General features: G+C 50.3%; 1 protein-coding gene across 3 annotated transcripts in view; it reads right to left on the bottom strand.

Moving 5' to 3' along the window:
* WHRN (whirlin) overlaps nucleotides 1–3,413 on the bottom strand; it is a 115,182-nt gene extending 111,769 nt beyond the window's left edge. For all 3 annotated transcript variants that reach the window (XM_075905666.1, XM_075905665.1, XM_075905667.1), the window contains exon 1: nucleotides 1,748–3,413. In XM_075905666.1, coding sequence (XP_075761781.1) covers nucleotides 1,748–2,443 — 696 coding nt within the window. In that variant the 5' untranslated portion in view covers nucleotides 2,444–3,413. The remainder of the gene's footprint in view (nucleotides 1–1,747) is intronic.
* Between the last annotated feature and the right edge of the window lie 9,752 nt (nucleotides 3,414–13,165).

Consider the following 13,165-nt stretch of genomic DNA (forward strand, 5'->3'; position numbering starts at 1 on the left):
AAGGGATTGCAGAAGCAAAACTTGGTGAAAGGTACCAAACATACTGGTCTGGAAACTAAAGTGCGTCAGTTATCCACAGAAGACAAAAGCACAGGCAGCCACAAGGCAGCCTTCCAACTCCCGATCTCCCCACCCCAGCTCTGCCAATGTACCCTGTGGGTTACCCTGCATGGCTGATAAGAACATAAGAACAGCCATACTGGGTCGGATCAAAGGTCCATCTAGCCCAGTATCCTGCCTGCTGACAGTCACCAATGCCAGGATCCACAGAGAGAGTGAACAGAACAGGGAATCATCAAGTGATTTCTTGTCATCCATTCCAACCTCTGACAAACAGGCTAGGGACACCATCCCTACACATCGTGGCTAATAAGTATTGATGAACCTAACCTCCATGCAAATATCTAGCTCTTTTTTGAGCCCTGTGAAAGTCCTGGTCTTCACAACCTCCTCAGGCAAGGAGTTCCACAGGTTGACTGTGCCCTGTGTGAAGAATTGAACCTCATTGGACCCTTGGTCTTTCTGTTAATATTGACAACTATTGTGCCGTGGATTGAGCCCACCAGCCTATTTCACCAAAATGTCTTGATGTCAGATGGCAACAACTTTTGGTCACTCTAAGCTGGGTCAGGCTCCTGTCAGTGAGCTGCAGGTGCAAAATTCCTTGTGCGGATACCTGCCACGTTGTCCCCTGGCTGGCAAACTGCCTTATGGCACCACGGTAATTCCTACTTACTTATATCACAGTAGCTCCCAGGGGCAGATTGTGTGCGGTGAGTGTGCATGGCACGGAGTGTGTTTAGTGAGTTTCTGAGCAGCTTGCAACCCAGGTGAGTGACTTTTTCATTCTGGTCGAGTGGTAAGAAAAGGGACCTGAGTTCTATTCCTAGCATGCCACTGAGTGGGCTGGGTGAGGGGATGTTATTTGGCCTCTCTGTGCCTCAGTTTCCTTGCCTGTGGGAAGTGGTAGTATTGCCTAGTGTATAGGAAACTAAGCAGACCAGGGTTCAAAACCAGATTTCCAGTCTGACCTTGAGCAAGGCACTTAGTCTGTGTCATCAAATGAGATGACAGCACCACCCTGCCCGGGGGATCCATGAATGTCACCGAGTGCTCAAACACTGTCATGGGGTCTCCCACTAGAGAGACAAACACTTAGAAGCAGAGCAATGTTCCTTGTTCTCCTCGGAGAAGTGCTTTCAGCTAGCGGCTGTGTGCAGAATAGCCCCAATCCTGTCCTTTATTATGATCCCCACCTTAAACTAACTGGCCCTGTGTATTGCTAATGCTTGTTTTCCACCCTCCCCACATGGCAGGAGAATGTGTCTGATCTTTCCTTCAAAAGTGCATGAGGGCCCATGCCTTTGCATGCTTTGCATTGGCACCACTGTCCCAGAGCAATGTTCGGGGTAATTGTTTCCATCCATGTGCAGAATAAATTTTGTGATGTGCACTGGCAGCACGGGCAGATGGGCACCAAACACAGGCTGCGGGATATGGGGGCTCTGCTAATCAGCTGGGTGGTATTTGACTCTCTCCTGGGTGACCAGGGAACAAGCTCCCAGAGCCAGAGGCCTGGCCAGTGGTCTAAGGGTCACAAGCTCGGGGGCAAAGCCATGTTGCAAAGCGGGGTGGGAGGGCCTGGTCCTTAGAGGGGGCCTGAGATCCCAGGGTCCTTAGAGGGGGCCTGGCCCTGGAAGGGGTGAGAGCCACTGTCCTTCCCCCCCCCCCCCCCCCCCCCACCTACCTTGACAGCCTCGGCGTGGCTCACCCGGTCCAGGGACTTGTCGTTGACTCTCAGGATCTGGTCCCCGACCCGCAGCCCTTCCTTCTCCGCCAGCGAGCCCGGCTCCACCAGCGACACGAAGATGCCCACGCCGTGCTCCGCGCCCCCGCGGATGCTGAACCCCAGGCCTTCCTGGCTCTTGCTCCGCTTGAGGCTCACCTGCCGGAGCTCGCCCCGCGGCTCCCGCGCCGGGGGCGCTGTCCCGCCCGCCGCGGTGCTGAAATCCAGCGGGGCTCGCCGGGGCCAGGAGCGAGCCGCGGGCGCGCTGCACGGGCCGGGGCTCGCCGGGCCCGCGTCGGGGCCGCCGGGCAGGAAGGCGGGCGTCAGGTAGGGCCCCTCCGAGGTGTACTGGTCGAAGAGCAGCTGGTCGGAGCGGGGGATGACCAGGCGCAGCAGGGGCAGCAGCTGGCGCTGGGGCGGGCTGGGCAGCAGGACCCGCAGGCTCTGCACCAGGTCGAACACGTTGCGGCGGGCGTGGTAGACGTTGAGGCAGTGGATGAACTGCTCCCGCTCCGGCTCGCTCAGCAGCCGGGTCAGGGCTTGGTGCAGCTTCCGCACGTTGGCCGAGAGCAGCCGGGCCCCGGCCCCCGAGGGGGGCCCCGCCGCGCCGGACGAGCAGGAGGAATCCACCGACGTGCGGTCCAGCTCGGCGCTCATGTCCCCGGGGGCGGAGGGGGCAGCCTCCAGGTCAGAGCATCCTCCGGCTGCCCCCTGGCTCCGGGCGGGGATCGCCCTCAGTCAGCCCAGAGCCGCCGCCGGGGGGGACTCCGGCGTGGCCAGCGGCTCAGCCCGGAGCGCAGAGGAGCCATCAGAGAGGGGGGAAGCCCCCCCGGACACACCCCTCTCCCCTCCCTGGGTCCTTGGCCGGCGCCGGGCAAGCGGAGAAGCCGGGAGGCAGCTGGACCCCAGCGCCCGGGCTGCCTCTGTCCGGACGGGTGGCGATCTCTGCCCGCGGGGATCGCTCCTGGCGCCGGCTGGTTCTGCGCCCTGGCGAGGCGGGGAGCCCCCCGGGCCGGCTGCAGCCCTGCGGCAGGGCGCGAGCCTGGAGCTCGCTCCCAGTCTCCCCCGGCGGGCCCCCGGGCCGGGAGCGGTCTCCTGCCGCTGGGCTCCCTCCCTGCCTCCAGCGCGGCTCTCCAGCCACTTTCCTGCGCGGGTGCGCGGCCGGATCCCCCGCGCAGCCCCAGCCAGCGCCCCGCTCCAGCTGCGGCGGGCTCGGGCTCAGGACAGCGACTTTGCCAAACTGTTGAGCCGCCCCTGCCCTGATCCCGCCCGCTGCCCGGCTCGCCAGGGCCGCCCCCTGCCAGCAGCTCCTCAGGAAATGACGCGCCTACTTACTGCTTGTCGGTTGCCAGGAGACAGGGTGATACAGCCCGACTCTAGGGTAATACAGCCCGACTCCAGGGTGTTACAGTCCAGTTCGATGATGGTGCATGGGGGCCTTTAACTGTTGCGAGCTCATCGTGTGCTTGGATACAGGAGAACTGAGGTGTCCCTTCTTTCTTTCTTTCTTTCTTTCTTTCTTTCTTTCTTTCTTTCTTTCTTTCTTTCTTTCTTTCTTTCTTTCTTTCTTTCTTTCTTTCTTTCTTTCTTTCTTTCTTTCTTTCTTTCTGTCTGTCTGTCTGTCTGTCTGTCTATCTATCTGTCTATCTATCTGTCTATCTGTCTGTCTATCTATCTATCTTAAGCTTGGTTACCCATGACGTTGTTCCCGTTACATCTGCAGAGGACACACCATTTCACACAGTAATTTAGGATATATGAACTCAGCCAATTGTTTATTAACCAAAGATGATGGGAGAGAAGAGCAATGGAGAGGAAATAAATGAACGAACAGGCAAATATCACAGCAGGGGCTGTGCTGTTCTGGAAGGGGGTGACTCATGTGAAGTGTCTCTGAGTTTGAACGTCCTGAGACTGATTCTGCTCTTATCATATACACTGGAGTAAACCAGGAGTGACTCCCTTGAAGTCAAAAGAGATACCAAAGTGGTGCAAATGAGAACAGAGTCAGACCCTCTCTGTGTTGCCAGTAATTTAGACAGTCTGAAATGATCTTACTACCTTAACAAAAAAAGTAGAAACATGTTGTCTGAGGAGTTGCTGTCAAATGTGGGAATCAATTGTTTACAAAGGAGCTAATTTCATGCCATGTGGTTAATGTTCACATTCCCTTTGCTTGGTTTTCCAATTATGCTAAAAGTAATCCTTAGAATTTACCCAGCCGTTCCCATCGTCAGCTTGTTTCAGGAACATCAGGCACTTAATTCCCAGTGCACCGCTTTGTTAGCTAGCTCATATTCTGTGGTTTGACAGTGCAATTTCAGAAGTGCCTAGTGTGGTGATACTGTGTGTGTGTGTGTGTGTGTGTGTGTGTGTGTGTGTGTGTGTGTGTGTGTGTGTCGGGGGTCTCCACTGAGGCTTCTGAAAGAGGCCTGATTTTCAGGGAGTGGGTGCCGAGTACTTTCTAAAGTCAGAACCATTTTAAGTCAGGCACAATTAGTCAACCCAACTCACTAGTCCCTTTTGTAAATCTTGACTATAACCCCAGTCCATAGAGGTAGAGGGGTAATGAGTAAGACTAAAATGTAAACATGGAGGGTGTCAGTGGCAGAGATGGATTTAGAGGTTTAGGCCATTAAGCCACGCCCCTCTCCTCTCCAATTAGAGTTGTCACTCAAGTCTGGGTTTAATAATTCATCTCCATATGGATTTAACCTCTAATCTGTTCTTAGTAGTTGTATAGATAGTATAGATAGATAGTAGTTGTATTGTGGGACTAAGGGACCACAACTGAGATTAACCCTTGTGCTAGGTGCCATACACACACAGAGCAAGACTGTCTATGCCCCAAAGGTCTTACCAAACAAAGGTCCTGAGCCTGCATTGTCAGCCGTGTGGGTCTGTCCCCATGCAGAGCCCTATAGCGGTTAACTGGGCTCTATGCGAGTGCTGGGCTCTGTCTACAGGGAGCCCATTGCAGGATTGGAGCCTAAATACGGAGTTTGCTTTGTTTTGTTTAGGCAGTATGGATGCTGTACAAATCCGACACCTGACCCTGCCTTTCCTGTCTAGCCCTTGATTTCAGTGAGTGAAAGACAGTGCCAGGAATTGTGGATTGGCCCCATTATAGCAAATAGGGAAGCATTGAGGCATGCACATGTTTATCATGTCAAATGCTTTGGCTTTGTGTGTGTGTGATCATGAGTCCTGACCAGATCGTGGCCACAGGTTGGAGAAGGAACAGGCTGATTTTCACTAGCAGTTTCTCTCCATCCATCTTGCATAAGTACCTTCAAATCTTCTTTCAAACGAAGCAGTTTCCCATGGTGTATTGTGCAGCTGGGGCCCAGAATTCTATTTCCTCCCTGACAGTGAATCAACTGTTTAGACACGACCTACTGGGTATCTAAAAGCTGCACTGGGCCAGCCCAAAGGTCAGAGAAGAGGAGTCAGTTTACACACTGTTCTGCGGAGAATACCTTGGCTTGGCTGTCCACTGCCCCTTCTGAGCACAGTGGTTATGTGACACCAGTGAGTGTGTTTTCCACTACTTGATGTGCTAACTCAGGCTGTTACTAATAACAGTAATTAATAAAAGCTATTATAGTTACTAATTACTAATTCTGGTTAATAACAATAGCGATACATTATGTACACTAAAGTTGTGATTCATCAAAGCATTTAAGAACATGCTTAATGTCAATCACATTCAAATCCCATTGATGACAACGGGACTTAAGAACATGCCTACTTTTCTGAACAGGGACTGGCTCACATTCCTGCTTAAAGTGACGCGGGCACTGAAATGCTTTGCTGAATCTGGGCCTAAGGGCCTGATGTCAAAAGGAGCTTTTCAATCAACTTCCTTGGTCTTTGGCTCATATAATCCAGTTCCTTTCATTCAGGACACAAAGCAAAAGCACTCCATAAACATGGCTAAATAAACCTCACAAAAACCTTTATCTGGTACGTTCTGGCTACACAGGATTCATTTGCACTCACCACTAAATGCAGTCACTTCTCAGTGGAATCCTAAAGAACCCCTCTTATATGCCACATGTCACAGCAATGTAGGACAGGAAGTGAAGATGGATACTACATCCAATTACGACAGAAAGAAGAAATGTGAGAGAGTACATTAACCCAGGGATGTAGCTATGGCAGAAAGGGTGTCAAAGCTGTTCCCCACTTTGGCACTTTGAATGCAGAAGGTGAGGGCCCACAAGAGACTTTAAAAGACGTTGTCACTAAAGACTTGAGTTAAAACTCCCCAAGGTTTGCAAAAACTCCTTTGAGAACCCAGGAAGGCACAATGGGAGATTTTTTCCTGTAGGGTGCCTCAAACTCTTTAAACCTCCCCTTGGAGACAGCATGAGAACTTGTAATTTCTCTTAGTAGCTTGGCTTTGCAGTCTTAGGTACGTGCGAGCAGAACCTCCTGCCTTCTAGCTCACAGGAATCAGAGCATGGTCTCAAAGGGGAGACTTTTATTGAAAAAAGAAAAGAAAAGAAAACACACCTTGTGAAACATTACTTGTTTGCTGTGTGTTACAGAGCAACAACAACAAAACACAGATAATTGCTTTTCTGGGATTCACATTGGAAAGTTACAGTATATGGGGTAGTTGCATGAGCTCAGCACAGAAAAGTCTAACGAACCCAAAATAAAGAAAATAACCTGATTGCATCTGACTAAACATTCCGGCTGTGTCTACACTGGGCCACTTATTCTGGAAAAGCAGCCGCTTTTCCGGAATAAGCTGCGAGCTGTCTACACTGGCCCCTTGAATTTCCGGAAAAGCACTGACGATTTACTGTAAGAAATCAGCTGCTTTTCCGGAAAACCTATGCTGCTCCCGCTTGGGCAAAAGTCCTTTTTCCAGAAAACTGTTCCGGAAAAGGGCCAGTGTAGACAGCTCAGTAGTCTTTTCCGCAAAAAAGCCCCGATTGCGAAAATGACGATCGGGGCTTTTTTCCGGAAAAGCGCATCTACACTGGCCAGATAAAGGGCTTTTCCAGAAAAGCATCCTGCCAATGTAGATGCTCTTTTTCTGGAAATACTTATAACGGAAAACTGTTCCGTTTTAAGCATTTCCGGAAAAAGGTGCCAGTGTAGACGTAGCCTCCCTGTTCTACTCACATACCTATTTCAAGATTTAGTCCTTCGCTAGGCATGGATGTCACTGGATTCTCCATGCCTGGCTCCCTGGTTTAATTCACGTCCTTCCCGCTCTGCTCTGGTTACACAACAGCAGGAACAGGAAGGCCCCTGATTTCAATTCAAAACCCACACTGTTCCCATTGTCTCTCCTGCCAACTCACTTCCTGCCTCCCTAGCATTCCAGGGGACTCTCTAGGATCCTCTCTCTATGGTTTTAACTCTTCCAGGAAAGACAGTTAAGGCTAGGTCCCAAGAATTAACTACTGAGAAAGATTTTAGCTAACTGAATGGCTGGAATGTCCAGGAAAGGATATTACCTCTCTCATTCATCACAATGAGTAACATCTTCATTTCTGAAGAAAAATGATACAGTAGCTTAACCGACCACAAGCGATCAGGGCTTTAAGGAAGCAACATGGTCTAGTGGGTAAGGCAGGAGTCTGGGACTCAGAGGAGCTGGATTTTGGTCTATACTGTGCTACCAACCTGCTCTGTGACCTTAGAAAAGTTAGTGAACCTTTGCTTCTGCTCCTTCCCTGTGCCTGTCTTTTCTATTTAGATTGTGAGCTTTTCTGGCTAGGGACTTTCACTCATCCTATGTATGTGAATAGTTTCTAGCACAATGGGGCTTTGATCTTAGGTGGGGCCTCTATATGATGCTGTAGCATAACAAAAATCCTGAAAGATGGACCCTAGCTTCTTAGTGGGGTGGGGCTGGGGGGGATTAGAGTCCATCACCTATCTATCCTCTGTAGGTCTCACATCCAAAATGGAGCCAGCCCATGGATTGTGGTTGCATGGCATGAGCTTTCTTCTTTCCCAGGTAAGATCACACCTTCAAATTCGTTTCACTTGTGACCTTTCCTAAGATTAGAACATGAAGCAGCAGGAGAAAAATCAGTTGAAAAATGCATTGCGACTACTTGGTCGCATTGCTTGATTAATTTTTTTATTATGTACATTTTCATTTAATCTTTCATTTTCCTCTGTCTTTGGCATATGAGTGAAAACCATTTAATATTCCAAAGTCATTAAAGTCTCTCCTTCTTTCCATCCTTTGCTGAAGTGCCTGCTATCCAAAACAATTGAGGAGGATTAAACTTAATCTATCAGATGTATCTCGATGGCAATAGAATTCATTTTATTCATGGAGAGGATGAAAGAGCCTTAACAGCTGCATTACAAGTAGTTGTATGTATCAAAGCATTGTTGGATCTTTCAGTGCTTTGTTTAAAAGAAAACAAAACCTGGCAGATTGCTAATTTGGGTTCTAGCTCTGATAAACAAGCAGACGGAATAGTCAGTGTAATTGGGAAAAAGGACAACATAGTAAGTGGCAGACAAGTGAGCAAAACTGATCAACACAATAGCAGCAACTGAAATTAAAAAAAATAAGAGAAAGGCAAATAAGGTAAAGAATGAACCACAGCATTCCTTCAATTTAGTTGTTACCAACCATACAATAATGCCTAGAAACTCCCCAGAAGTCGACGTAACATGCCTGTAAGCCCCCATCATTTCAGGATCTGAACACCTTACACTCCTTAATGTATTTGTCCTCACAACATTTGGGAGACAGGAAAGTGCTAGTATGCTTCCCCCCCGCCGATTTCTGGGGAACTGAGGCATAGACACTACAGATTGAACCTCTCCAATCTGGCGCACTCTGGTCCGGCAACATCTGTGGTCCGGCATGATTTTAGTTAGCCAGATGTTCACTTATCCTGGGTGTGGCCAAGTTTCCGGTGGTCCCATAAAGTTTGTTTACAGCCACCAGTCCTGGCTCTCAGTTTTCTGTGCTATTATTTAGCTCTAATTTACCCCTAAGGGTGTGTCTAAACTACATGGCTCCGTCGATGGAGTCATGTAGATTAGGCTGATCGGTAGAAGGAAATGAAGCCACGATTTAAATAATCTTGGCTTCATTTAAATGGCTGCCGCGCTCTGCCGACCAGCTGATGATCAGCTGTTTGTCAGAAGATCGGGGCAGTCTGGATGCGCTGCGGTCGATAAGGAAGCCTTTGTCGACCGGCGCAGGTATGCCTCATCTATCAGGGATGGTCTAGACGGTATTTGGTCCTGCCATGAGGGCAGGGGACTGGACTCGATGACCTCTTGAGGTCCCTTCCAGTCCTAGTATTCTATGATTCTATGACTTTCACACAGGAAATACAGGGAATTGAACCTGCCTTTGGCAAGTTTTCCTTTAGGACCAGTCTTCTTTGCTACCAGACCAGAGTCGGTGGAGCTGAGAGTCGCAAAATGTGAGGCTGTTCCCTCCCACTTTGACCACTGCTCTGAAAGCAGCTATGTGCCCAGCAAGCATCAGATACCGGGATACGTTCAGTCAAATGCAGTTCAGTTACGTAAACAACAGCAACTCTCGTGGAAGCAGTTACATTTTGGAATGGTTTCTGCTTTTACACTGGCGTGAACTCCAAATGCATCAACCTTCTATCCAGACGTCTGCCAGCCTAGGAATATCTGCCGTACCAGGTAGCATCTCAGTGCCCAGTTATTCTGGGCTAGGAACAGTGTAGCTAAATAACAGTCAGGCCTAATAATAATAAATATTATTGCTATCACTAATTCCAATTTAATAATCAACATTATTTCTCTCCCCTGGAGCACTTTTCATCAACCACTCTACAGGCTCTTTACAAAGGCAGCCAGAATCATTATCCCTCAATTCCAGACATGGAAAGTGCTGCACAGAGGGTACAACAGTTTGTCCAAGGGCACACAGAAGGCCAATCACAGAGTCAGCAATGGAGCCCGGGTCTCATGAGTCTAGTGCACTGACCCCTAGGCCACGCTGCCCACTTACACTAACATGGCTTTGCCACGCAGCGTGAGGGCACGTGACAGGGTGTCTGCTGGGGAAGTGAAAGGGTAACTGGTAAGCATCGCCCTTAATGGGTGATGTTTCCTGGTTCTGGGTAACCGGTGGGGGCTGGAGCAGCTCCCTGTCTGCCATGGGCCGGGGCCTGCTCCATGGACACGGGGTGCTCCTGGTGTCTGTGGAGAGGCCGCCCCTCTCTACAGCAGGCCTAGGGGGAGAGGGCGCAGGCAGCCTGTCTGTGGTGGGCCTGGTGCATCGCAGGCAGGGGCTGCTCCCGGCATCTGCAGCTGCCTCTGCCCATGGCAGGCCTGGGGTGGGGACGCAGGCAGAAGCCACTCCTGTCTGGCTGGGGCCGTTAACCTGTCAACCAATTAAACAGGATTTTCCATCCCTAGCACTGCCCCATCAAGGGTGAAACCAGCCTTGCCAGAGCCAGCAGCTGTGACAGATACAGCCAGTTAGGGCCCAGCTGGAGCTGTATAAATAGGGGCTCCTGGAGCGGTGGCAATGAGAACATTTACTCTGGCTGTGAAGCTGGAGGGGCTTGGGGGGATGTTAGAGAGGATGCCTGAGACAGAGCAGACTCCTGGGTGGAGGCCTTGCTCTTGAGGCTTGAAGGTGCCAGGGCAGGAGAAGGCAGCAGGTACACCCGCTTGCCAATGAGGAGTGGCCACATCAGTCTGTGGCTTGCCCTGAGGCGAGGGCTAGATGACTGGCAGTGGGTCACTGGGTGTAGGGGACTGGGGCTCCTTGGGAGGGGAGGACCCCAGGGTGCAGGGACATTGTGCAGGGCAGTACTGTGGAGGGAAAGGTGCTGGGGATGGGAGGGACACTGGGCCTGCCCCAGTGCAGGTAACTGGAGGTGAGGCATGGGCCAGCAGAAAGTGCCCTGAGGCTGAAGAGCTAATTCTTGAGGCGTCCAGCAGGAGGCACTGCAGTGGTGAGACCCTGCAACAGGCCATGAAACACAGCCAGGGGCTGATTCTGACCCTGTCCCACAGGTGGGAATTGCTGCTATGTAATGCTAGTAGGAGGTTTTTTAATTCCATTATAGCAGGGGTGGGGAATCTCCATTTCTGGGGACTGAATGTTGCACCTGGCTTGCCAGGATCTGGCCCCCAAGGCTCAGGGCTTCCCACTAGCATTGGGGTGCCTGTGTGCCAGCCCCCTCGCTGCCTGCTGCAGGGCTGGACTGCACAAAATCTACTGCCCAGGCCCCGGTGGGTGGGGGAATGAGGGGAGTATCTTTCTGCTTTCAGTCAGGGGCTGTGGTCAGTGGGGGTTCTTTCTTTTTTGGCTTCTTGCTTGTGTGTAGCCCCTGCCTGACTTTTTTTTTCCTGTGGCTCAGCAGCCTGACTCAGAACAGGTTCCCCACCCCTGGCTTGCAGGATTGGCCCCCTAACAGTGCAGCCTGGGTCCGAGTCTTGTGCATGTGCACTTGAACGGAAGTCGAGCTAGAAACAGGCAGGGAAGCAAGATAATTTGCAGCACTTTGACACAGTCGAAATCTGGCCCAGTTGGTGTCGCTCCTTGAGTCAGTGGGGCCAGATCCTCAACAGAGGCAAATTTGGCATCTGCTCCATGGAGTCAGTCCTCAGTCAACGTGCACTGTCTTGGCTCCACTGATTCCCATGTACCAGTGTGCTAGTGCATGTGAAGAACTTAATACCCTGCAGGGCACTTTAGACACCACACATAACAGCAACTGAGGCTCATAGACTCATAGACTTTAAGGTCAGAAGGGACCATTATGATCATCTAGTCTGACCCCCTGCACAGTGCAGGCCACAAAATCTCACCCACCCCTCCTAGAATAATCCTCTCACCTATATCTCAGATATTGAAGCCTTCAAATACTTTGAAGACCCCAAGATGCAGAGAATCCTCCAGCTGTGATCTGTACCCCATGCTACAGAGGAAGGCAAAAAACCTCCAGGGCCTCTGCCAATCTACCCTGGAGGAAAATTCCTTCCCGACCCCAAATATGGCGATCAGCTAAACCCTGAGCATGTGGGCAAGACTCACCAGCCAGACACCCAGAAAGTTCTCTATAGTAATTCCTATCATCCCTCCCTGACCTATTTCCCACTGATAATGAATGGTCAATTAGTTACCAAGATCCTGTTATCTCATCAAACCATCCCCTTCATAAACCCATCTAGTTTAATCTTGAAATCAGATAGATCTTTTGCCCCCACTACTTCCCTTGGAAGGCCGTTCCAGAACTTCACTCCTCTAATGGTTAGAAACCTTCGTCTAATCTCAAGTCTTAACTTCCTACTAGCCAGCTTATATCCATTTGTTCTTGTGTCCACATTGCTACACACTTGCTATGGCCTTCTTTGGCTTCACTGTGCTGACAGCAACCCAGACAGATGGTCTAGGAGGCTGTGTCTAGACTGGCAAGTTTTTCTGCAAAAGCAGCTACTTTTGCGGAAAAACTTGCCAGCTGTGTACACTGGCCGCTTGAATTTCTGCAAGAACACTGACTTCTTATTGTCTGAAATCAGTGCTTCTTGCGGAAATACTATGCTGCTCCCGTTCGGGCAAAAGTCCTTTTGAGCAAAGCTTTTGCGCAAAAGGGCCAGTGTAGACAGCTCAGATTGGTTTTGCGCAAAAAAGCCCCGATCACGAAAATGGCCATCTGGGCTTTTTTGTGGAAAAGCGCGTCTGGATTGGCACGGACACATTTCTGCAAAAAGTGCTTTTGCAGGAAAGTGTCCGTGCCAATCTAGATGCTCTTTTCCACAAATGCTTTTAACAGAAAACTTTTCCGTTAAAAGCATTTGCGGAAAATCATGCCAGTCTAGATGTAGCTGGGGAGGGTTATTCAACATGTGGCCCATTTGTTTGTGGCCTGCCGTGCGGTTTGGGTTGACATGGGGCTCAATAGGCAGCCTGCAGGTGGGAGCCAAAACAAAAAAGTAGTCCATACAATGGTCTTCTGTTGATATGAGTTTTAGTAGTTAGATCCCTGGCCTGGCATTGCTCATTACAAGTGCTGTCATAGGGGTAGACACCGGTAAATATTGCATTTGATTAATATCAGCAGAACTGACTTACATGGGGCCTGTGTGTTGTGTAGTTTTGCCTTAATCTTTGCATTCATGCCCCACAGTGTGAAAAGCTATTTGCATATATTTGCATGTCTATGCAACCGCACTTACATTGTGGCCCTCACCATGAATATCATTGTAGCCCCCGGGGCTTCCAAAGTTGAATAGACCCGATCTAGGGGGTAATTCATCAATCCAACTCCTAGAGTTGTATTTCTAGCGCTGGCAGTGGTGCACTCTGGGACCGTGGGTGACCCTCCTAAGCTGGGGTGTATGACATGTATTCATCTCCTTAGAACTCTCTGCTGTCTAGGGATGGGA

Source organism: Pelodiscus sinensis, chromosome 22, assembly GCF_049634645.1.
Source record: "Pelodiscus sinensis isolate JC-2024 chromosome 22, ASM4963464v1, whole genome shotgun sequence".
NCBI classification, from domain to species: domain Eukaryota; kingdom Metazoa; phylum Chordata; order Testudines; family Trionychidae; genus Pelodiscus; species Pelodiscus sinensis.